The sequence below is a fragment of the Varanus komodoensis genome, unplaced genomic scaffold, assembly GCF_004798865.1.
Source record: "Varanus komodoensis strain SLA01 unplaced genomic scaffold, ASM479886v1 scaffold32, whole genome shotgun sequence".
Lineage (NCBI taxonomy): Eukaryota > Metazoa > Chordata > Lepidosauria > Squamata > Varanidae > Varanus > Varanus komodoensis.
Window position 1 is genome coordinate 2141955 of NW_025335798.1, and position 26261 is coordinate 2168215.

Below are 26261 nucleotides of genomic sequence, written 5' to 3' on the forward strand. Positions count from 1 at the left end.
TGGGCTAGCCACTATGGTACATGAACTTCCATAAATAAATGTAAGCAGGATGACCAGGCAAAGGACGGAGTTGCTGATCTATGATGAAAGCATTTCAGCTGCCACTGCTTTTCTCCTACTTGCCTGTCAAACAACACAATGGCAATGCAAACAACACCTGTTGAAAATCTGTCTTCCACACAACATTTCAAGGAACCCAAGCTCTCTCTTGTTTGTTATCCTACAAAAGAGGCCTTTGCACAGAGCTTTTGGAAATTTGAAAGGTAGGGGAGACAGGAAGCACCAGCAAACTTACACCTTCTCTTTTGACATTTCTGTATGACGTTCACTCAGTAAGCTGCCCTCAGTAGATTACTGCATACAGATGCCTGCAAGCTGCAGGATGCAGGATGTGAGTTGACTTTCCTGTTTCCTCCCACTTCCCAAAAGCCAAGTGCCATGGCTGCCCTCTGCTTTGCATTCTAGGCCAGGAATAATCCTCCTCCCAGTGGCAAGCAAAGGCACCACAGAACCGTGTGCAGCAGGACTCCGGTTGTACTGTCAACAAATAGTTGAGGCACGGTGGCACAGACTTCACTTCTCAGAGAACAGAAACTGAAGCTGCTGCTATGGTTCATGTGGGAAAATATTATACTATTGGTTTTACAATCATTTGAGGAGTTTTTGAACTTGTCATTTCAATATATTTTGTTCCCTCCTTGTGAGAGGAGTATGTTGTAAATTTTGTCAGCAAGCCTAAAAATCTGCATATAGATAAACAAACATACATTAAATTGGGATTGATGCAAGTTAATTGTTTTCCAGAAGACTCTGAAGAATTACTCTTCTAATGGAAAATACTCCATGAAGCTGCATCTCTGCAGACATATGCACATCGGCCCTGTTGCTTCAGGTGTCAAGGATGCATGTCTGAAGGTGTGTACTCGGGCATATGCACATCAGGAGCACTTGCTAAGATGGGGGGACCCCCTTCTTGATGGATGTAGTGCTGGGCAGACCTCAGGCCTCAGTGGGAAGGGTTAGTTCATGTAAGGACTGCAGCACCTCCCTTTCAAGCATTTTCAACCATATATATTTACTGTGTGGCAGAAGTTTATCCGAGTGCTGCTTCTCCTGACTCTACAGCATGATCAGAAGAACAGGTGGATCTCTTAATCTGCTGAAGCCCCAGAATCTCCCTTTGGGTTATCAGCAACTCTGATAGTAAAGGTTTGTTTTGTAATACAGGAGGAAGGTGCAATAGGACTTGTCCAGTCAAGAACAGGAAAAAAAGAAACACAGTCAACAGGTTTTGTGCTCCATGGTTTATTGCTCACTCGGCAGAGCCAGGTATGTGCTGGGTTGGGAGGGTCGGGGGCATTCAGCCTCTCTCCATCTCCTCTCTCCTCTTTCACTCATGCCCACCAACTATCTCTCACTCCCTCGCTCTCCCCTATATCCATCACCTGCCAATTCCTTCTCTTAATCTTGCCCAACCCCCCTAAGTCTAAAACACTCCCTTGTGGCAGCCCCTGCAGGACAGGTTTGGGATTTGGGACAGGAAGCCTCTCCTAGTGAAGGGTGCATCAGCCCTTTGGCAACCTTCTCCTCTCCTCGGCGACCCTAATAGCCTCCATCCCAGACTAGGCACCTCACTTTGCAGCCGGAGCAGAGCATTTAACCTGTTCAGAGTCCAAGCCTCCTACTCTAATAGCCCCACTCACTCCTCCTTTGGGGTTCTTCTCACTCTTCCGCCTCTGCCCCCTGCACTGGCAGGAAACCCCGGCTGAGGTGCAAAGGTAAACCCTCGTCTGGAGGAGCAAGTCAAGACAAGGAGCCTTGCCGGGCTGGAGGGAAGGACATCACCTGCAGCTAGACACACCAGCCCGTCAGCCCCCAAGCGAGGAGTCCTGCTCCACTGGGGGCAGGGGCGCTCTGTGGCTTTGGTCCTGGAGGCAATGCCTGGCAGTTGGCTCTTCCTCATTCTCTGCTACACCCACTTCCGTTTCCCTTGCCCCTCGAGTGCCAGCGGACAGTTCCGTGACCCAGGGGCCTTGCGGGGACAGGGCGGCAGGGCCCATGCTCGGGGGGGAGTGAAGCTGCGCGTGGCGTCAGGGCACACTATTGTGGGTCAGGGCATGCATCGTGCACAGGCGGGTGGGCGAGAGTTCTGTTTGCAGGCAGTGGTAGGGGATACAGACCCTACAGTGGCAGGAAGCCTCTCCCCGCTGCCAACACATGAGCACGCACGCATGCACACACACACAGAGCTGCACCTTGCTTGCAGTCCCCTCACCTCAAACTTCCAAGGTAAGAAGAGGAGAAGGGGAGTAGAAGGAGAGAGGCTTTGGGGAACTGGATGCAGGGAGCGCTTCACACACACGGTTGGGTGTGTGAGGTTCTCCAGTGGTGCGGACACAGAATGAGTGTGAAGGAGAGTGTGTGGGAGCCAACGACCCCACGGTCTTTGCACGTGGGAGGGAAAAGGTTGAGATGGGCCAGGTGCCTCTCTGGGGACAACAGGACCTACAGCATTTCATGTTGCTGCTGCAGAGCTTCACTGACCACCTGGAGAGAGAAGCAGGGTAGGGGAAAGAGAAAGATTAGGGGGGATTAAGAAAAATCCTTGCTACCTCAGATCTCCCATGGCCTGCTGCTTCTAGTTGGGCCCTATGCAGCCCACTTCCACATGACTCCTTCCCCTTGTGTTTTCCATTCTCCTGCACTACCCTGTCTCTGCTGCTCCAGGAGAAAGAGAAAGAGAGTCAGGTGTTGAAATGTCCCTTCTAATCCCTTGTCTCCCTATATCACATCTGCAGTAGGTTTCATGTTAAAAGAGTCAGTCGTTACCAATGCCCGAGAAGGAAAAGAGCATGGAAACCTGATCTTGAGCTACTTTGGTCTCCTTGCTGCCTCCCAACCTAACTCTCCTAGTGCCTGCAATCCAGTCCTACTTACCTCCCCATCACGTGTCTCGATGGTTTTGATGGTCACTGTTTTCTTGGTGTGAACCTCGGAGCTCCGCTGCTCTGGACTGGTTTCTGTGGGGCAAAAAGAGACATCAGCTGGTAAGAGGCATGTTCTAGGTGAAATGCAGCTGACTGGGGGTGAATGGAGAGGGACCACAGTCAGCAAAAACAAAAAACAGTGTGCAGTGGCTTGGCTGTAGGTCTTTTCCTCCTAGATCAGACTCACTCTCCTCCTTCAAAGTGCATTATTTTACTGTTGGCATGTTTTACATTGAAGCCGCCTAGGAAGGCCTTGGCAATTATGGACGGCCTATAAATACATGCAAATAAATAAATAAATCCATGCATGAGCTTCCCTTACTGCACAAGCTTATCTTTCTAAAGTGAGGTTTTACCTCTTTCCAGTCCTATGCATGGCACAGGAAGGAACCCTAAGCATCTTCACCCATGGCTTCAGAGGTTACTAAGAGAGGAACACCTTCCTAATGGCAGCTTGCGCACACACTTACGCAGCGAAGCCAGAGTCACACATGTGTTCCCCAGCCCTGCTTGACTACATGGTCTCAACTTGCCCTTGTCATCATAAATATTGATATAGAATGCCATTAGATCATGGGAGCCAGAGAAAAAGGAGCGCTTCCACTTCCCTGCCCTCATTCTGCTCTCCCTTCCGCTGCTTCAGTGCATGTTCTTTTGTGCACAGTAGGACTCATTATTAGGATCAGCCAGTAGGTCACAAAACAGTGAGCAAGGTTTTGAGTTCTATAGAACTCTTGGACAGGCTGGATATTATACAAAGGGCTTCTCTGCAAGAGTCTTTTAATGTACCACTTTAACAAGGCTTCTGCTTTGGGGTTCTATGTAGAATTAAGATCAGCTCTTTTATATGGGTTTTTTCTGTCTGTCCATCTGTCTGTCTGTCTCTGCCTTTTAATGTTACATTATACAACCACAAGGTCATGTTGTAGTATGCTGGAATGATGAAAATACATGAGCTTCTCATTCTGATTCACTTTGCCATTTCCAGATAATACTGTACATTCTTTGATCTCTAAAGTGTAGTAGTAATGCTTGGTAAGCATGGAAAAGGCCCTGGAGGATGACAACATAATGCAAAGAACCTAAAAAGCACTGTGGGTGAGGAGCCACAAGCACAGAATAAATGCCTCACGTAGAGAAGCCCAAAAAGATGAAATCATAAATCCAGCTTCCTAATTTAGTTGTTTTGTGTAACATCCAGCTTGATGAAGAGTTCTAGAGATTTCAAAAGGTTGCTCCTGGTTTTGCAACATTTTAGTGGTCCTAGTAAAGGTACTGCCCTACTATAGATGTGGGTTTTTTTTCTTATAACCCAATATGATTGATTTTGCTTGTTGTGATGTTGTACTTGGCTTCTCTGCATGAGAGGTTTAACCCATTGCTTTCCTGAGGCTTCTTCTTTCATCTTCATTAAAAGGGGAAGGAACAATGTGACCTTTACACATCGTTTTCAAAAAGAGGGTTTGTAGTTTTCTACATTCTATTAATCAACCACAAGGTGGCGCTGTGGTATAGTATACTTGCAATTCTGCACAAGGCTTTTGCTGCAGTTTGTTCCCTTTTGAATTTTAATAGGTGAGGCTTCTCACTCTAAAAAAAATAGTTGTGAAAATGGGTAGAGAACATGAGAGAGGCTCTGCAGGACAACAGTGCTGGGTAAAGGCCCCACATAGTTCTGTGAGTGAGGGATTACAACTGCACAATAAGCACCTCATGTAGAGAAGCCCATGCATGCTCATGCAAATACTCTTGTTATCCCAAACTCTGTATTAACATACAGAGTAAGACAGGTGTCCAATACTAGAGATGAATAGAAGACACATTCAGCTCTACAGCTAGATCTCACCAAAGATTTCTAACTCCCAGTTGCCCAACAACAGCAATAACTAAATATCTCACAAATTTAGCTAAGTTAAATTGCATGGAGGAAAAACCAGGAGAGGATTTTTGTGTGAAAGGAGCTTGGTTCAGATTCCATTTGCAGACTCCTAGACTGCACATGTGCTCAGAGCCATCCTGCTCTTTAATTCATAGCCTCCTTAATTCTTTTCTACTTGTGAGGGTTCAGGCAGATTTCTCCTTGCAAACATTCTTCTTCAACTCTAGTGGGAGGAACTGTTCATGGAGGCACAATTTTTAATGGAAAACCACCTCCTTCCCTACTACTTCTCCCTCCAAATGGTTCCCCTCCCTGCAAAAAACATGGTGACGGAGAGTATTGGTTGCATGAAACAAGTTGCTCTGCCTCATTAGATTGAAAACTGGGAGGGTTACTTCTCACTGCCCTGCTCCCATTTTAAGTGTTTTCCCCAAAATACCCATATTTCTTCACACACATACATGCACAAATGCATGAACATTCATGTATGCACAAACTCACAGGCCAGAATCTGTGCCACTCACCTCGGAAGTTGATTGCAGAAAAAGTTTGGATGGGCAGTGAAATGCTACATGGAAAGGAAGAAAGAAAATCAGCCTAGCCATTAGGTCTTTCCTTTTGCTCTAACAGCCCTGACACAACCACCACCAAGCCCTTTCCCTTTTCATTGTGCAACTGAACAGTCTGTGCTTCTTTCGCTTGCCTACTGGAAAGTTGTTTGCAGTACACTTATCATAACTGCTGTAACTCTGCTCTCACATTACTGAGTCATATTATAAATTATGGACCAAAATATTCAGCAAAGGGAAAATAAAAGTCCCTGAGAGACCAACTAGTCTATTTCTTTCCTGGGCGATGGTTAACATCTGCTTCCTCTTACAAAGCACAAGGAATACAATGGCCCTTTGTGCTGCAGTAGTACCCTAGGAGCTCACAATCAGTTGTTCCAATTTTGTTGTCTGCTGTTCCCTCAAGGAAAGTTTCTTTGGGCGTATCTAGGATGCTCTAGATGTGGCTTTATGTGCCTGAATTTTACAGCATGCCCAGGCATCTTCTATTTGTAGCCCTCCTGTTTTTCTACTACTTCTTCCATTTCTTCCACCCGATAGGAGAGGGTACATTTAGGAGGAAAGGATGGATGCAAGTGATTGATAGCACTAGGAGCCCTTATGCACACACAGGGAACAGTGCTCACCGGCTCTCTTCACCCTCCAGCAGCTTGCGGTAAGTAGCAATTTCGACATCAAGAGCCATCTTGACATTGAGCAGATCCTGGTACTCGCGCAGGTGTCGTGCCATCTCATCCTTCAAATGTCGGATCTCATCTTCAAGCCGCTGGATGGTGTCCTGGTAATTGCTAGCCTCGCCAGCAAAGCGTTCCTCCATCTCCCTCATTTGCCTCATCAAGGAGTCGTTCTAGAAGCAAAAAGGTGGAAATCAACACTTCAGAGCCCCAATGTGTGCTGACAGTCCTAGAAGAACCAGAGGCACGTTATCATGATTTCATTCAGGGTTCTTTTTCTCTCGCTATTCTCGCCGAATGTAAATGGTGACTGCTGGATGGAGGCAGGGGCACAGCCATGTTGTTGAGGAAGAAAATGAAACACCTGAACCTGATGCTTGAGAGAGAATGAGGTAAAGGTGAGGCAGCTGGGGTTATGAAAGAGGAAATGCCCCACCAAGAAAGAGGAGAGTGATCTGCACAAAATTTGCTGATGTTAAGTTATGTGTATGGAGACGCATTTGGAAATATAATTTAAATAGAAATACAGCACATCTTAGTGGGGTGTGGGAAGCTATGAACAGGTGACCTGCCTGCCTGCCTGCCTGCTCACTGCTCTATTGATTGATGGGCAGCAGTCTTTATGGTTCTTTCTCATTAGACCAGAATTGAATGGGGCAGACCTTCAAATGGAGGATGTCTTCAAAAAGACGTGGATCCCCCAAAGAGGATGCCTTCAAATAGAGGATGGTTCTTCCTTACCCTACAAAGGATGTAAGATTCAAATGAGCCATAACTTCCACTCCAGCATAGAGAGGAGCAATTTTATGGCATGTGTGAGAAAAAGAGCCCTCCACCTCTAGTAAGTTGAACACAAAGAAGTGCAAAACAGACCTTTCCTATGAGCACAGGAAACTGCCTTAGATTTGACTCAAATCAGTAGTTCATCCATACCACTGCTGGCTATTTTGGCTGGCACAGGTTCCAAAACAACTACCTGATATTCCTGAAATTGAACTCAGGATATTATTCACACGAACTGGATTGCCCATGGAGCAATCAGCCTCCACTAGGAGGATGTGAGTGGCCCCTTCACCATCAGGCAAAGATGCAGAAATGCAGCTGTCCCCCATCCCAATCAAGGCAGCTTCGGAGACATCACTGGCATTTGGATCATGGGGAATGAGACATCTTGAAGCACAAACATCACTTTAGGGAAATAGCTGGATTCTGAATCTGGCCCTGCCACTGATTCAGCACTGCACCTCACCGTGCCCTTGAGTGCATCAATCTCACAGGTGAATGACTGGATCTGGTGCCGGTATTCCATCATCTCCTGCTTGGCTTGGCGCAAGGCATCGTTGTTCTTGTTCGCTGCCTGGGTCAGGTCAGACACCTATATGCAAAAGGAGGGGCGGGAGGAAGCAGAGGAGGCGTTTGTGCAGATGGACACAAGAGAGGCACCCTTTGTCAAGCCACAAGCGACAGGCCAGCACGAACTTTCGCTAAGCCCTCAGTCAATGCAACGCTTCCTTTTGCCCCCTACCTTGGACTTGTACCATTCCTCAGCCTCAGAGATGTTCTTTGCAGCAATGCTCTCATACTGGGCACGGATATCACGCAGTGCTGCTGTCAGGTCAGGCTTGGACACATCCATTTCCACCTGGATTTGCTGCTCCTGCAGCTGCGATTGCAGCTCTCTAATTTCCTGGGAAAACCAAAGCCAGCAAAGATCAAGTTCATGGCAACAGGGCGAGATTGAAAGTCTACCAGTGACATGCATCCCTGCAACCCCGTGTTTGTACACCTCCCCACACACTCCATTTTTCTCTAGCTAAACCACACCTTTTGTTCCTACTTAATCACCATCTCCCCCATTCAATGCCCCCACCCATTCCTATCTGCCACTCCCTCCTTCTAACACTTACCTCCTCGTGCACCTTTTTGAGGAACGCAATTTCTTCCTGCAAGGATTCAATACGCCTCTCCAAGTCAATACGGGCCAGTGTGGCTGCATCAACATCCTGGGAGGACAGAGGAAGGGAGACATGATCTCAGTGGTAACAGAGGCAAGAGACTGGACCCTTTCTCAGGAGGACAACTTTTGTTGAAGGAAAGAGATGAGCTAAGTTGCTATTTAACTGCATGCTTCTGAAAAGGTCATGGAGCTGCTGCCCCTCTGATCTCTCATGGAGTCTGGGAGTCTGGCCAACGGAAACTATGCAGGAAGTTCTGAAAACCCAGGAAATGAGGAAGAAGACCCGCCACTCAGGGCCAGTCCATGTGATCCTTGAACAAGGGGCCCTGCTGCTAGTTTTCTATCAGGAGTCTTGATGCTGGAGCATGTGCCTTTCTGAGGCAACTGCGGGGGCACTCGCTCTCATGCTCACAGCAATTCAGCATAATCCACAGTCAATGGGAACAGGAGGCCGTGGCACATTGAGCAGAGCACTTCAACTCCCATTCTGCCTTAGGCTTTGCCCAGAATGACTGGCAACATCAACTGAGACTGAAAATCTGGGCCCAGCAGAAAAAAATACTCATCACAGCAGGGGCCACTGCATTAATGCAAGACTGGCAGAAAACGTTGGAAAGAAGCTGAGAAGGTGACAGAAGCAAGGGTGGAGGGAGAGTCTCAGAACGCCTTTCAGAGGCCGTGAGTGCTATAGTAAAGCTTTGCATTCAAGAATGTAGTGCCAGAGAAGGCCTCCTTGGAGAAAGGGACCAGTGACTTTGGGCAGAGCAAGACTCACTCCATCTTGGGGACAGCATTTTGCCCCATTTGCTCACACCCTCTAGCACATGGGTGGCAGTGCAAGTAAGGCCTGGACTTACTGCTCTGAAAGCGGCGAGGTTGTTCTCTGCTTCTTCCTTGAGATGAATCTCCTCCTGCAGCCTGTGGGAGTGAACAGAAGAAACGGATGACAGACAGGTAGACAGATAGGGCAGAGAAGCCCCTCACATGCCTGGAAACAGAGCCCTGATTTTTACACACGTCTCAGGGGTCTGAGGCCAGAGTGGCCCCACCCAAGCCAGTGCCCTGTGACTCCCTCCAAGCCACCAGAGCCATGGATGCATCTGGAATCGGCCATTCCCCGGCATTCCAGGGGTGGGTGGGTTCTGGCTGGGGTCCAAGCCAGCAGAGGAGCAGGAACATGTGCTCTCATTGCCTGTTATAGTCAAAGCCTCCAGCACAAAATCATGAGCTCACTGATGGGTAATGCACACTCCCCCTTCCCTTTTAGGGAAGCAGAGCTTTGCTACAGCAAGGCAGCCTGCCGAAGAAGCCAGAGACCTACAGATCTACAGCAGCAGCCTGAAAACATGCTGGGCAGGGGGGCCTTGAGCCTGAGAGACCCCACACAATGAGACAGACCCCACACCCCAGCCTGGGATTCTGGAAAACAGCAGTGGCCCGATGTGAGGTGTAGAGAGATGGGGACAGGTGGATGCTGCTGAGGTGCTAGAAAGCCGGGAATGGTCTTCTGAGCCTTTCAACATGGAAGAAGTGTGACATCACTTAGGGATGTGGGCATACAAAGGGCAAGCTGTGGGGACTGTGGTTGTGAAACGTGGAAATGGTGGCTGTAGGCAGCACTGGGCTCCAGTTCCAAACCAATTATTGTGGGCTCCCTTCCTCCGCCTGACTATGCTGAACCACACACACATACATCCACACTTCTGCTTATCCTAGCTGCTTTTAAGCAGGGGTAGCATCAGGAGTTCAAGTCCAGACTGTTCAAATATCTGAACAAAGCTCCCTGTGACTGTGACAGCAACCAGCTCTTACTTGTGCACTGCCAGCAGTGTTTTCAATGGCAAATCTTCGGTACTAATCTCTTTCCTAACCCTCCTGCTGTCTGTCCCTCTTTGTGTGATCTGAGAGCAAGAGCTACAATGGACCGCAAAGGCTGCCTCCATGTTAAGTACAAGTGGAATGCCTGCAGCCGAAAAAGATGGATTGCAACCTCAGCCAAAGTTAGGTGCTTTTCTCTGCCCTATAGCTCGGCTCTGTTACAGCATTCAGCAAAGGGTTCCACCTTTGCAAAGACCCAACACTTAGAAGGAGTCTTTGCAAATTTCTTTGTGAAGCTGCCCAGGCTCAAAGCGCTATTCCAGAGTGGCCCACTCAGAGGTCTTTGCTCTGTGGGACACTCTCGTTCAGATTTTTTTCCCCCTTATCCTTCTGAAATGTCAGAATTTCCTGTCAACACGCTTGGCTTTGCTGGCTCAGCGTTCCCTGCTTCCGGCTGAGTCCAGTTGTGCCCTGCCTGTCACACAGGAGCTAATTCAAGAGGAGAAAAGTGGGAGCATCTAACTAGGCCCAGAGCCAACCTGAAAGAGCAGGGGATAGGCTGCGAAAAGTAGAGCGCATGCTCTTCTGACTTGTAGGCCTTTAAAATAAAAAAGTGATATTTGAAAAAGGTGAGGCAGACACAGACACCCCCAAAAAAGTGAGGCAGTGGCAAACCTCCCCAGACCACCCTGGCTATGAGTTAGCCTCAAGCTGGGCAAGGCCATGGCATTAGGGCCTAGGCCTTGGCTCTGTTCCTGAGGGTGGGTGCCAGGATTGCACCTGCTTGAAAGCCTATTTTCTAATAAGTTGTGTAACCCTCCTTGCCCCTGCCCTGTCATAATGGCATTACCCAGAATCCATTGTGACCCAGAAGAGTGCCAGAGCTGGAAAGATGCCTCACTTCACTGCTTGGTGCAATTTGTGACGCGCTCACAGGCCTGTGGTTGGCTTTATTCTCTCCATTTTGCCTCATGCTCACTAGGTGGGGGTGGCAGGCATCACAGACCTTCCGGTTTTGCTCTCAGAATATACTTCAATTCATTCTGTAGGAATAATCATTAGGGCTGCCCCTTTTCTTCCCATCACTCTCAGTGGCTGCAACTGGCCGAAGGCTCTGTGACAGGGAGACATTTGGCAGGTGTGGCTTTCCCAGCAACTGTGTCAAAATAGCTGTTCATCGAATTTCTGGGTTCCATGCAGCTGCTGAAAGCAGAGAGAAAGCTTCTCTCGGGAGAGAAAGGGTGGTGATCCCACCTGAGGCTACGGACAACCCTTTATAGCCGGGAACCTTGCAGGGTGTAATGTCTTAGGGAATAAGGCCAGAATATGATGAACTCCAGGGAGCAGCACCTTTCCTAATAACAGTAAGCCTTTCCTGCTGAATAACTAGGAGATTGTGGCACCAGGAAATGAATGAGTTAAAGGTGTAGTGGATAAGTCAGTATCCTTGCAACTGTACCTGCTTCAGCTCTTTGGTGTAACTTGTAAAGGCTGGAAGCACAGCTTGGAAGTGGAATCCTGTTACTATCCCACAAATACCTCCTGCTTGTGTGCATGTTTGTGGCATCAAGCTCGGTGCTGACTATTGTGATTTTTTAAATAATTATCTGTCTCCTTATCACTAAGATTCAGGGTAAGAGAAATGATGTTTTTTATCCCAGCTTGTTCCTACACCACTTTACAGATACAAACAGGCAGAAGAAAGTCCTAAGGATAACCCCAATAATAAGAGACAAGCTTGGGAGCAAGGAGCTCCCTTGGTTCAGCTTATCAAAGCAAAGATCAAGAGGTCATCTGATAAAAGCCTCACAGCAGATGCAGCATCATTAACCATTCTCTGCATGTGTGTGCACACTGGTGTACTGATTTGCATCACTTCCAGATCCAATCAGGGTGTTTACCAAACATAATTTGCTCGTTTAATCCAATAAAAGTGGGAGGGGATTCCTTGGGCATGGAGGAGGATGCTGAGGATGCCTCATTAGTATACTGTCTCCTTCAAGTGTATGATTCTCAACCGGCCTAAAATCTGTGAAGATCATTCTAAACCTGATGCAAAGACTATTTTTTCTTAGATTGCAAACTGAAATCATTACACGAGACCATTTGAACATCCATATACTTCCTTAAAGTGAATGTTTCTGGCCAATGTCCATGCCGACTGTGAATCGTGTTAGTTGCAATCCAACACATCTGAAAGTATGCAAGTTGGGAAAGGCTGGAGTATGTTAAGGCCAATGTCTAGATTTTCTTAGGTTTATGCAGACAGAGAAGAGGCTCTGTGCTGAGAGGTTGGTATGGCATGGAAGGCAGTACCATCATGGAACATGTCCTGAAACTATGTTCTAAGAATAAGTGGCTTGTTATGAGTTCCTGAACCAGAATGTGGAGGATATCATCTGATGGGACTCCGGAGAAGAAGGTCAGTTACCCACCAGTTTTGGACATAGTGCATCAAGCGTTTTTGAAACCTCTGTGCCCCATTAAGCCCCCCAGATCAACTTTGCAAAGGTGAGGAGCTTCTTCAAGGGAGGAATACCTTCCAAAAAGGTGGCTAGAGCTTTGAGCAAGTACTGACAGGGGTGTGGGGATGTGATGGTAGCATTAGGGCAGAGGATAGGCAGCTTGGGCAGAAGAGCAACATCAGAGTGAAAGACACCACATGCAAAAGTAAAGCATGTCCTTTAAGATCCTGATAAAGGGGGGCATAAGATAGATGAGTGTGTTTGCATTGCCTTTTGGAAGGCCAGGGCTGTGAGATGGCTATGTTGAACCACACACACAGCTGTATCTTGTGCATCTCTGCCTTAGTCACCTCAGAGATGAATACCTGTTCAGATCTAGGAAAGAACCCCGGGCAGCCGCTCAGAGAGCCCAAATGCCGGTTAATGTAGCAGTATATAAATTGAACTAACAAGTAATCACATAAATATTCATAGTTAGGGAGGGAGAAACTTAGGCAAAGCGAGTGGCCACAAGGACCTGGCATTTCCAGGCTCACCTCTGCTTCAGCTTCTGGAGGTCATCGAGCAGGTTGTCCCTCTCCACATCGACCCGTGCTCGCTGGCTGGTCAGCATCTCCACCTGACGCCGCAGCTCCCTCAGCTCCTCTTCATAGATCTCAGCCACCCGTGTGGGCTCCTTGCCCTTGAGCCGGTTGACTTCAGCCACCATGAGGGCATTCTGCTGCTCCAGGAACCGGACTTTCTCAATGTAGTTGGCAAAGCGGTCATTGAGCTCCTGCAGCTCCACCTTCTCATTGGTGCGTGTCTGCAGGAACTCCTGGTTCATGGCATCGGCCAGGGAGAAGTCAAGGACCTCGCCAGCACCTTGATAGACTGAGCGCAGCGGGGCCGCATAGCTGGTTCGGAAGCTGGAGAGGCTGGGTGGAGCAGCACCTCGGGACACTTGGTAGACACGAGAGGAGATGGTGCTGGCAGAAGAGCCCTTGCTGCCAAAGGAGGCGCGCGGGAAGGAAGGCGGAGCCGACCCAGCCCCACCAAAGGTACGGCGGTATGAAGAGAGCCGCTGGCTGGAGGAGTAGGACTGGCTCATGGTGGCGGCTGGGTAAGACAGAGGCAGGAAGGTCACAGCTGCTCTGGGTGAGCAAGTCAGAGTCGGGAGGAGGACTGGAGCTGTGGCTATTTGTATCTCACAACCCTTGACGTCACCCAGCTGGCCCCTCCCAATTTCCCCCAGCACTTCAGCTCCCAGTTTGGAACAGCTGTGGATTCCTCTGTCAGGGAGGGAGAAAGCTCTCCAAGGCTGGGACAGGGAGATAGATTGTGGCAGCGAGCGAGTTATGGGATGCAGTAGTTCCGTTTTGCTTGGCAACAGCAAGGCCTACCCAAGGAAGACCTTAGCATGTGGCCCTGGGCCTAGAAGGTGATGGCAAGAAACAGGATGGCAGAGGGAGTCAGGTTTATGAAAAATGCCAGGTTTGGAAAGCGTGAGGGGTGAAGAGAGATCATTGAAGGAGCAGGAGAGTTGCAGTGAAGGAAAATTCTTTCTGAAGGGTAAACAGCTACACAAGGAACAGAGAAAAAGAAGCCAAGGATATATTAGGATATATGAATTCCACTGCAACAAAAAGAAAAACAAGAAAAGAAACAAGTCAGTAGTTGTACGCACACACACATGCATGCACACACAAGTACCCTAAAGGTTTGGGCAGGGATGCAGGTTCTGTGGAGAGGAATGAAGCCAAATCACTTGCAGCATTGATTAAGGTGGCTAAATAAATGTATCCCAGTATAATAGAAGCATATTTAACCCTATATGTAATTGAAGTACTAGGGAATGGGTAAGATGGGTTCTGAAGACAATGATTTCTAGCTTACAGAGTATAGGGCAGCCAGTGGCCATCCAGGGAGCTAGTCCACATGCATTCCCAAAGGCAGGATCACTGGAGGGGGTGGGTGGAGGTGAAGTGAAGAGAATCAGTAAGCATATTTGCTGGTGGCAGGTGCTAGCAATGCCAAGAGGGCTTCCATGCTCTTCCTTTTTGGCTGAAAGAGCTATTTCTAGGGAGCAAGAGGAGGTGTTTTCTACGCCCCTCACCAACACATTGCAAAGCCATCCTAAATGAATTCTGTTCACACAGAATCCAAAGGACACTTCAGTTCTCCTGCCTGGATGCAGGAACCAAGAGCAAGCCCCATTTCCTTGGGAAATGGGGGAGATTAGAATGGGGTACCCTACTGGATACTATGCCTTCTCCCAGTGTGGGGCTGAGTCATTGTCCATTTCCCTGGGAGATAATCTCAGTTTGCAGTGAGTCACCCTGTTTATCCATGTGCCCAGAATGGAGCCAGCCAGTGATGTCAGAGGCTGTACTCCTCCTTGGTGCATTCCCCAGGTGGCAGCCACTAAACCTAAATAGCTCTGCTGCTATGCCGCCTGTCAAGAGTGCTATTCGGAGCCTTGGGGAGGAGGGGTGCTAAAAGCGACAGAAGCTCTTTCTGTCCCTGGGGACATTAGGAGGCCCATGCCGGAGAAGACCAAAGGCCTGCCCAGCCCAGCACTTTGTCCCTGGGCTGGCAAACCAGATGCCCCAAGGATGCCCACAAACCAGGCACGAGGGCAATAGCACCCAGCCCCTCCTCGTTCTGAAAGACAGTCTGTCTCTCATCTTGGAGGCCACATACGCATTATGAGTAGCAGGCATTAATAGCCTCATCCTCCACTAACTCTTTGGATTCCCTTTTAAAGCCATCTACAGTGGTGGCCATCACTCCATCTTGTAAAAGCAACCTCAACAGTAGAACTGTGTGCTGTGTGAAGAAGTACATGCTGTCTCCCATCCTGAATTTCCCACCATTCAGATGAAAGTTTTCTCTATCCCTTTCCTCTACCTGGGGGCAAGGGAAACTTTTTCAGCTCAAAGACAGGCACATCAAGGACCGCAACCCTTCCCCCCATTCTGCACCAGCGTAAAGGCTTCAAAAGAGGCTTTTAAAAAGCCACTGCCGTGTTGGGGGACACTTGTTTGAGGAAGGATTGGAGCATTGTGGAGGGATGGGGGTCCCCCAGATACTTTCCACATCTTGCATGGGTGGCGACTGTATGAAAACCCTAAACAGAGGCTGATGGTGGCAACAGCAGCAGTGGCAGTGAGGGGCATCAGAGATAACAGCAAAGACAGCAGATTTCTCTTGCTTGTGGTAGAGAGGAAAGGAAGGATAGAGACCCTCTGTGTGCCATTCCAGCCTGCAATCCAAAGGCGCCCGATCCTTGCTTTACACCTTGCACCATGAACATGCACATGTCAGAGAATCCTAGGTCTGGAAAAGACCTTAAAGGTCATCTAATGCATCTATGCAGGGAATGCCCGTCTACAGCAACCCTGGTGGGTGGTCATTCAGGCTTTGCATAAAACCTCTAACCAAAGAGAGTCCCCCTCTTATTTGCCTTGCACTTAAAATGAGAAGACCCCAAATGTTGTGACCTTTCCTCCATCAGAGGAGCGTTACTGCAGCCCCTTAATCATTCCTGCACCTTTCTGAGATGCGGGTGAGCAGAACTGTAGAGCGCTCCAAGGGTCGTCGCACCACGGAGCTGCGCCATAATATTGGCAGCTTTGAAACAATCTGTAGCATGAAGTGGCTGCCAGTGGCACGCTGCAGCGTCCTGAGCAACACTGTGTGTGTGATGATAACGCCTTGCACTGATGGCGATACTGTCAGCATTTTCTGCACAGCCCATTGCAGACTGAGAAGACTTCCAAAGCCATGATACCCGAAATAAGGCACCTCCATTGTATTCTATAGAACTGTAACATTGTGCATAAGGTGTGGGGAAGCATTGGTCTTACAAGACAAAATACAAGACAGTGCCAAAGTCCTTTATTTGCCTCCTTTACTGAAAGTTTTTGAAGTAAGTTTTGTGTAAGACTGTCCAGGATTCTTCTTTAGGCTGGATTCCAGCCTATGTATCACCCACTCTGCTGCATTCCCTTGTAAGGGCTTTTCTACATGAGGCATTTATGGTGCACTCGTCATTCCTTACTCATGGTTGTTTATGGGTTTTACAGATGATACTGTGACCCTCCAGTTTCATTCCTGTTTCTAAAGAGTGCTTTAGGCATGTTTTTGTAGAGGAGGGGAAATGCGGCATTTAATTAAAAGTGATAGAACATGTATTTCTCACTGGTATATTTGTGCTGTACTCTTACATCATAGTGCCACCTAGAGGTTATGTAGCAAAAAAGCAGGAAAGGATATGTTCTGTATGTAGTGCTCGAATCTCAATTCTGCAATGAACCTGAAATGAGAAACAGCAGACTAACAACCTCATATTGCAAAGCTCCAAATGTATCACTTTTCCACTAAAATTAATGACTCAATAAAGTGGTTGGATTACAGCCTGTATTTTGAGAAGCTCACTTGTAAAATGGCCAACAAAGGACAAATGGGTAATTTTGGAAGCAGTGTAACTTGTGCCTTGGGCAGAGACTTTTGTGGCCAGTTTGGAACCCCAGGGCATGTGCCAGTCCCATTTGATGGCCATCCAAAAAATGTGATCTCCAGTTGAGGAAGCAGGCATTGAACTATCAGCTGCTCTGCCCTGGGCTTCCATGTGGTGCTGGCAAGTCCCTGACTCCTAAATAGTCAGATACCCCTCAAGTGTTGGAACTTAGTTTGCTCCATGGAGCCAGTGCACAGAAGGTGACTGACTTCACTTCATTTCAACAAGGAAGAAGACATGAAGCAGATCATAGTAAACAGCAGAAACAAGTTAATGTGAAAGAAAGATTCAAAGCATCAGAATAGAACTAAAATAAAAAAGTCTTTCATACACACATGTGGCAAATGAAGAACACGGTTGTTCATATGCACGTGTTTAATCTATACAAAATCTCTGGCATATTGTTGTATTTATTTAATCTTGTTTGTAAACTGTCCAGAGATGCATAGTGATTGGATGGGTTAGAAATATCCCAAACAAACAAACAAACAAACAAACAAGTGTATTAATGTTGCATGTAGGATCTAGCTGTGCCATTCAGAGTTCATTTTACAGACCCTCACTGTGTAACGGTACTGCTCCAGCATTCCGAATCCCCACCTCTGGGACAGCAGTGGCTCTTGCTTCCTTTCTGGCAATGGCCCTGCTTCACCTAAGGAATATCATACCCTTTTATTTTCTTCCCAAATTCCAAAACTAAATTCCCTCTGAAACCCACACTCCATCCTGCAGTAACATCACAGCACATCCCATTATCTGGCACAGTGAAGAACGTCTTTTGAAAACCAAAAAACATGCGTATTGAGAGGAAGTGCTTAGAATAAAGAAATGGCATATGGGGAGCAGGAACCATAAAACAAGGTTACAAAGACCAGCCACAATTCTTGCATTACTCTGTAGGAGCTCCAAAGTAGGCACGAGGCAGATTGTGGTCCACTTGCCAATTTCTGGTGGACCACCAAGGGCCTGCTGGTTGTTGGGACTCTTGCAAAGGAAGTTGGATGGGTTCTCCTGGTCAGATCCAATAAATCACTTTTAAAAAGAGTGCATCCTCAAGATCACTTGACATAAACTTGGGAAATCCTAAATGTGCAGTTTTGTAAAGCACCAGATGTAGTAATGGCTACCAGCTTAGACAGCCTTAAAAGTTGGTTAGACAATCATATGCAGGGCAAGGCTATCAATGGCTACTGGTTATCATGGCTATATAAAACCTCCAGCATCAGAGGTAGTGGGTAGGTTCACATGACACTTTAAGCCATGATAGTTTATAAGCCATGCTGGTTTATAAGCACTGCGTTTTCTGATCCCTACAGTCTCCCCATAGGGTGTTTTATATGCCAATCTGGGTATCCTGAAGAAGAATTGAGCGGGTGTCCCCAAAACCAATCTTTTTACAGGGACTTGCTGGTTTTTAAGAGGGGGTTAAAAAGGTGGGATGCAAGGAAAACACCCTTTGCAGCAAAATCCTTGGCTTTGGGAAATTGGCCATGTGGCCCTGGGCTGCCCTCCTTTTCCCAATAGCAGGTAATGCAGAGGCACTTTTTAAAAAATGTCAGGATGCAGCCAGGGCAAAATGGCTTGCCAGGGAGGATATTCCTGGTGTGGAGGGAGGAGGATGGAGGCAGGAGGAGTGGGAAAGCGGAAGGAGGAGGAGGCGCAGAACCCCTGCTGATCCTGATCGTCTGTCAAGCACAGAGGAAATTTAACTATAGTGCATGGTTAGAATTCCCAAGGGAGTTGGCATGTTGAATGAACCCAGCCGGTATGTCTCTCAGTGCCAGTTGCTGGGGAACTTCTGGCAAGTCAGTGTTTAATTGTGCCTATGTCCTCTTCGCAGCTTCCCCATATGGAAGACATGAGCACAATTGGCCACTGTATGAACAGACTAGACTAGATGGAACCTTGGGCTGAGACAACATGGCTTGTCTTATGTTTGTAAATGTGAGACGCACTGGGAGATCAGAAGAGGATCGGGGGGAGGGGGTCATGCACAACAGACAGGAACCCACTCCTAGGGCAGGTAATAGGTTGGGAGATACTGCGAGGGTGTCCACGAACTATAGTGGGGCATGTTAACTAAGCATCACTCTCATACTGATTATTAACCATGAGCAACTATGGTTTTCAGTTTCTTTAATTCTTTTATCAGTGTTTCATAGAAACATTATAGTGATGTTTATGTATTTTAATTGTATTTAATGCATTCTGTCAACCACTTAGAGTTATTTTAAATATGTTCAGTGATATATAAATCTATTGAGTCATCATAAATAAATACAATCTTACAAAATGAGAAGTCTGGACCACAGTCCTTGTACCATATCCTTCTTTGTAACTGAGCATTGCAGAGTAAGATTCCCAGTGGAACTTACGCCGTGTTTCAAGGAACATTATCTTCCATTACTTTTCATCTCTCTGAGGAACTCCAAAATATACTTTGAAAACCCAGTGAAGGTTGCAAAGAAGGATTGTGCTGTATTCAGTGGCAAATGCAGGGAGAATTTAGAGAAGCTGTTTGGAAAACATGAAATATGAGTGACAAGAAGAAAGATGGACCAAAGTGGAATTGTTAAGCTAATGCAAAATCTCCCTCAAAGAAGGAAATATATTTACTTTGTTTTGGATATTTTCCCACTTACCTGAGCTTCACAAATACCCTGGATCACAGAAAGACAAACAAGCGGGTCATGGCTCCAATCAAGCCAGAGCTTTCCCTAGAAGCAAAAATGACACAACTGAGGCTGTCATATTTCAGATATATCATGAGAAGGCAAGACTCACAGGAGAAGGCCATTATGCTGGGGAGGTTGAAGGAAGAAGAAGAAAAGGAAGACCAAACATGGATTGAATCTATAAAGGAAGCCACAGCCTTGAACTTGGGAGAGCTGAGTGGGGCTGTTGAAGGCAGAACATTCTGGAGGACTTTCATTCACGGGGTCACTATAGGAAGGAGATGGCGGCACATAGCAACAACACCCCTATGTGTTTGTGATAATGCCCCACATGCACTTTTCTCAGAAAATTAGCTATTCTAGGTGGTACTTGGAACTGAACACATCCCAAAAGCCCTTGGAGGTGCTTGCTCTGAAGGCATTCACACTGCCCTGCCTGATGAAACCAAGAAGCAGATGTGATGGGAACAGAAAGATGTGGATGGCATCAACAAAAGCTTTTCTGTGATGTGCCAAAGCAGCCTCTAGGTTTGCCTTGTAAGTTGCCGTTTTCATGGAGATGAGAGCAGTCTTCCCCAGTCTGGTGCTGCTCAGATGTTTTAGACATCTGAGAGCTGGGGATGATGGGGAGCTGTAGTCCAACACTTCTGGAAGGCACCAGGTTGGGGAAGGCCTGGGAGCCTGAGTCAAGCATTTGTGCATCAGCCCAGCCTCTGCCCCGGTCCTGTTAACATTCTCGGCCAAGCCTGCAGTTCTGACCCAGGCAGCACTGACCCTCTGTTAATTGCTGCCCTGCATCCTGGAGCTCCCTTCCTTTCCTCCCTCAGCTTGGAGCGCCTCCAAGGAGAGGGCAAGGTTGGGCTCATCCCACTGCTTCAGCTTGCGCCTTCTTCCCTGACTGTAAAAGGGAAGGTATTTCCAGATGGGGATTGTCTCATCCTGACATTGTGCAGGAGGTGGAATTGATGAGGATGAAAGAAAAAAAGCACTCAGTGGAAAGTCGCCCCCCTTACCAGCACCCTTCCCATCCAACCATGATGCCTGCCTGCCTGTCTTCTCCTCAGCCCCTTACCACACTTGAGGTTTGTATACTCCCTCACTAACCCTTTCTATCTCCCCCTCTGCACCTAAGTCTCCCCAACCCAAAGCCCCCCAATATGAAATTATATGATGGAAGGCCAGGCAGAACACTGGCCTCGTTTTTAATGCAGCTGTAAGAACTACAGAAACGCTTCAGAAGAACTACCAGTTAGATGAGTTAAATATGTTAGAACTTAGTAAGTGATGGAAGTTTTACTGTTTGCTTTGTAATAAAAAATATAGCCTTATATAGTTACAACAAGCTATGAAGCTCTGTGTTTTTCATAACTCAGTTCAGCCGAAGCGAAGATATACAACTAAGCAAGGAGATATTATTGATGTGTGATAATTGGTGTGCATTTCAGCTTTCACTATAATTTATGGATGGTTGGATGGGTTCCTGATTGAATGGCAGAATCATAACTTTCAGTGAGGTGGCTGAAAGCCATTCTGCCTAGCTAAGTTTCTGGACAAGAAGCTCTGGATACGTTTAAGTGTTTGAGAACCTCTGTAAATGTGCAGGAAAGGAAAGCCAGCCTAACCTGGAGACCAAAGGAAAAAAAGGGACTTGCAATTACTGAGAACATGAAAGAAGAATCTGGCATGGTTTCTTGGAATTAATTAAGTTGCCTATTTGGATCTGTAGCAGTCTTTCCTTGTTAACTTTTTTTTTTTCTAATTCAGATTTTTTGTAGCTGAAAAAACTCTCATTCTACATTTTCTTTGGTTTACGTTTACATTATTGCCCTCCTAAACTGTCACTTTGTAAGCTGGTGGGATTTAGCCAAGGATGGTATTTACAGGGGGCAGGGATGGGCATCCTAATTTTCTTGCCTGGCCTTATTTCTCATGGCAGCTGATTACTCCTGCAGACAGAGGTGCCGAACCTCTTTTGTGCCATGGGCTAAATACCATTTTGGAGACTGTGTCCCAGTGGTAGGCAGGGCCAAAGTTAAAAAAGGCAGGGTTGAAAAAAACAGCCCATTTTATCTGAAAGCTCTAATTACCCGCAACTAAACCTCAGAAGAGGCATTTCAACCTCTTCAGTGATCAGTGTTTGGGGAAAAGAAGATTGATCCTGAGAAGGAGGTCAGTCTTTCTGGCTCAACACTCCCCAAACTACTGGATTTGCCATTCACCCCAGTTCTGAGGTTCTGCACCCTCTGTCAATTGATCCTAGAGACTGGCTCTGACATAAGTTATTTGTTTTTCGGCGCCAGGCTAAGACCTTTTTATTTAAAACTTATTTTAAGTGTTAATTTATTATGGAGGATTTTAAAAAAAAATTAAGCTGAGATGCACTGGGTTTTAATATTTTTAGTGCATAAATTTTTATATGATTTTGTTTTTGTTTTTGTTGTGAGCTGCCCCGAGGCTTTGTTGCGATGGGGGCAGCATAGAAATGTTTTAAATAAATAAATAAATAAATAAATAAATAAATAAATAAAATAAGAGGAAACACAATCCCTGCACAACAGGCTACCGGGTAACCGCACAAGTCCACCTTTTTTACCATCTCCCTACGATCCTTCCAAAATGACATGAGGGACTTCACAGGCAGGGAGGAAGGTGTGCAGAGATGGGAGCTGATTTATGAGCTGAACCAAACTAAATGTGTCCATCTTGGTGCTGCCCAGTTAAGAAAAGCTCACCACAGGTCTCAGGGCCCTAAGAAGGTGGAAAAGGTACGGGCAGGCACAGATGGCGGCGCAAGTAGCATGACTACAGGGATTGTTACTTCCATCTTCACTCCTCCACCTCCTGGGATTTGGAAACCTGAGACATCAAGATGTAGGGGAGAGGCAGTGATAAGAAAGGAAAGAGGGCTGGTAATGAGAGCTCCGGGCAGCCACTCCCTATCTAGGCAGCATAGCATCAGGGAGATGCAGAGCAGACTGGCTGCTTTTGGCTGGGACTGGCTTGGGGCTGGTCTGTGCTGAAGAGCCGAACTAAATGTGTTCGTCTTGGGAGTAGTCAGATGCCGGGGTGGGGGAACGACAGGTGGTAGACACTGACTGGGTGTGGGGCACCGATCATCTTTAAGACCCCACGTAGTTTTCACGGCAGTCTACTCCCAGCTTCTTATTTGTCTCATATGTAGATTCATGGCTGCATCATGCCTATAAATGTCACAGGAAGTTAAGTTTTAAGACATCTGAAACCATTTTCTTTCTTTGTGTGTATAAAATAAACACTTCTCAGCAACAGTAATATTATTCCTATGCTTCAAATGGGATTATCCCATGGATGCTACCTTTAGCTCCCTAGAAGATACAAATGTGTGAAATAAATGCCTTTCTCACTGCTGAATTGTTCCATGGCAGCTCTTAATAATACTCATGCAAAAGGAAGAGAAGCTTCCCTGGCAGTATTTAAACTGTTATTTCATTTGTGCATGGTAGAGAGTAAGTATGGTGCATTGGGCTGCTTTTTTTTAAAAAAAGGCACATTTTAAAGGAACAATCCTATGAGTTTTTAGATAGAAAGAAGGCCTACAACTCCCAGCATGCCCCAACCAGCATGAGTGGTAGGGCTTTTTTCTGTTTAAACTTACATAGGATAGAGTCTTCAGCTGTTCAGACTTGTAGCTATTTACATGAGCAATGGAAATTGAGTGTCATACTGCAGTCTCAAGGAGCAGCCAATGCTCTGTGTTGCTGCAGTAACCCACACTGCTTTTCTTCCATGGGTTAAACCATTTGCAGGAATTGTTAAATGTGTATTGACAGGGAACCAAATATAGTATGTAGTTTAATCTGTGTGGGATGTTTATATTTTCCAAACTGTTCAAAGCAATGTGCAACATAAAAAGCTAAAATACTAAAGATGGGAAAAGTGTGCATCACCTTTTATAACTGATACACAGCAAAGCATTGCCACCTTTTCTTAAGCAGAAAATTGCTTCTGATTTGAAACAAATCCTAAAATGGATTACAACAGAATAAAAACAAATTTAAAAACAGGCACATACATGGAGAGATGTTCCAGGAGGATCATTTGTGCTATAATGTATTTTTGTGATCTGCATGCAAGAAAACACACACACACACACACACACACACACACACAGTGTGTTTATTTATTAGATTTATATCCTGCTTTTTTCTTACAACAAACTCAAAGTGGCTTAAATAATTCTCCTCTGCTCTCAATCTTATCCTGACAACAACAAGCCTTGTGAGGTAGGTTGGACTGAGAATCTGTGATTGGCCCTAAGTAACCCTGTTAGCCAAGCAGGGATGAGAACCCAGATTTCCAAAGTGCCAGTCTTGTGCTCTTAACCACTACACCACACTGGCTCTCTATAGTTTCCACTGTAGTTCTAACTTCTTTTCAGAAGCTGCTAGCTCCATTGCTTAACTCTCAGCTTACAGTGCAGTCAGTGGTATTGTGAAAATAATGCAAAATTCATGGTAGAATAGTAGAATGAATTGTGAAAATTGTATGGCAAGGAAGTAAAACAGGTAGAAATTGAAAGACAGAGCAGTAAATTGGAAAATAAATGTACACAAAATGTCTAGCAGTGGTCATTTCTTCCTGTGTTCTTGCACAGATGTGAAAATAACAAACATTTTAATGCACACTTGGGAATGCATTTGGGACACTTTCTGGTGTCTTTCTATGTGATCTATACTATTACATCAAAATTACAAAACTATCCTGAGGCTGAGAAGGAAGAATGGCAACAATATCAACAAAGTCAGAGTAGCCATTCCTAAAAATCCACAAAAATTGCTATGCCAGATTTGGTTGTCTCACACTGCAAACAAGACAGTGTAAAAAATCCTATTACAAACTTTGGGTTTGTAAGGTGGCTTGCTTGTGCAAAACTGCCTACAATGGGAAAACTGCTCTGAATGTGGATGCCAAACTAGGCCGCCTTGCAACCACCCACACTAACAACCAACCATAGCTTAGCACAAGCCAGTCACTGGCAAACCTGGATGACAGACCCCGTCATGAGTCAAGCCCAACAACAAGCAAGACACTTGGCAAAAGTGGCAAAATTCTCTTGCCAAGTGGCTAACCAGGAAGTACAGCTGACAATTACCCCAAGGTGCCCAAGCGGCACTTAGGGATGGCTGCCAGAGGCTTTTGCTGCTCCCTGCTGCTACCCCTTTTGGGCCAGCAGTGGCAGGACAGAGGAATTCTTGGTCTCTTCGGATCCCCACCAGCCATTCAGGCTGGCAGCAACCGTGGAGAAGAGCTCCTACTGCCAGCAGGAGTCGGAGCTGACAGCGGCACCCAAATTGCCTAAGTGGCACTTAGTAGTGACTGTCAGAAGTTTATTCACTGTGGTGGCAATTGCTGCTGAAGACTTGCAAGCCCAGCGCAGCAATCCTGGCCCTGCCAACCTGTGCTACCATCGTGCTATCAAAAGGCTCACATTAGTAGTGCATGGCAGAGGCTGGGTCAGTTCACTGGCAAATTGGCCAACACAGTCCTGGCTCCATTACCTTGTGCCGCAGGTGCAAGCCAAAAGGCCGTACACAGGTGGCACAGAATGGGCATTATTCCAGGCAGGTTGACAGATAGCTGGAGTGATGCCTGCTCCCTCTCCACCCACTCTCCATGGTGGGAGGGAACAGGTGGAAACCTCAGTGCTCCCTGAGATACCTGAAGGAAGACTAAGGGAAAGGAGGAGGGCAAGGACCCATGATGTGTCAGTCATCTGCCAGGCACTTCATGGCCCTCAAGCAGACAACCCACAAGGTGCGGCTTGTGCCATGGTGTGGATTGTCCATGTCGTGCAAACCCACACATCATGAACAATTTCAATTTCGTACATGCAGGTTTTCCTATTTTTAGTGGGAAAATACCCTATAATCTGTTTCATGCACCAAAGATACAGCATCTTGTTGCTAAAACTGTGCCATCTCACTAGATGTTTTTCTTAAAAGTTCTTTTTGCTTACTTTTGTTTTATACCTGTGTAACATAAAACAGATGTGTTGCATTAGAAACAATTCTTAAAGTATTAATCTGGGATCTCCCTTGTCCATTAGATTCTCCATGTTTATTGTCTCAAAACTGTTCTCGGTCATCTTCTATTTGTTCAAATACAATATTCATTAACTTTGTTTTATAAAGGCCAATCCTTTCAATTGTTTTATCTGAATTTGTTGTTAGGCTGCTTTTCTTGTCTGCAGACCCTATGTTTGTTTTAGTTTTACATGCTTCTTCCTAGCTAGGTAAATCATATATCAGCCAAATAAAAGATGTCTCCAGTTCTAAGGCCACTCCAGAACATTTTCAGCAAGGAAAAAATGTATTATTTATCATGTCCTGACAACCTATCTACATGTTTCTATTTACTCTTTTATTGTATTTATATCCCTTCTTCTTTTTTCTTTCAAGAACCCAAGGCAGCTTATATAATCTTCCTCCTCCTTTCCATTTTATCTGCACAACAGCATCCCCAGGGGTAGGTTGGGCTGAGGTGGGTGACAGGTCCAGCCATGAACCTCATCGCTTAAGCGGGCTAAAACATGGGTCTCTCAAATCCTAATCCAACTATGCCAGACTGGCTCTCATGCTACACTTTAATTAATCATTTGAAAAATAGTAGGAAATGAAATTTGACTCCCAGCAGAATACCCCTTCACACTGCAGCTCATATAACATGGTCCCTATTGTTTGGAAGGTCTCTTGACCTC

The 26261-nt window shown here is 46.4% G+C and overlaps 1 protein-coding gene across 1 annotated transcript; it reads right to left on the reverse strand.

The window, feature by feature from the left end:
* Window positions 1-1289: 1289 nt before the first annotated feature.
* Window positions 1290-13519, reverse strand: DES (desmin). Its single transcript, XM_044438287.1, has 9 exons — window positions 12886-13519; window positions 8924-8984; window positions 8017-8112; window positions 7635-7796; window positions 7359-7484; window positions 6062-6282; window positions 5391-5434; window positions 2938-3020; window positions 1290-2547 (listed from the first exon to the last, which is right to left on the reverse strand). The coding sequence occupies exons 1-9, from the start codon at window positions 13437-13439 to the stop codon at window positions 2506-2508; spliced, it is 1389 nt and encodes a 462-aa protein (XP_044294222.1). The 5' UTR covers window positions 13440-13519; the 3' UTR covers window positions 1290-2505.
* Between the last annotated feature and the right edge of the window lie 12742 nt (window positions 13520-26261).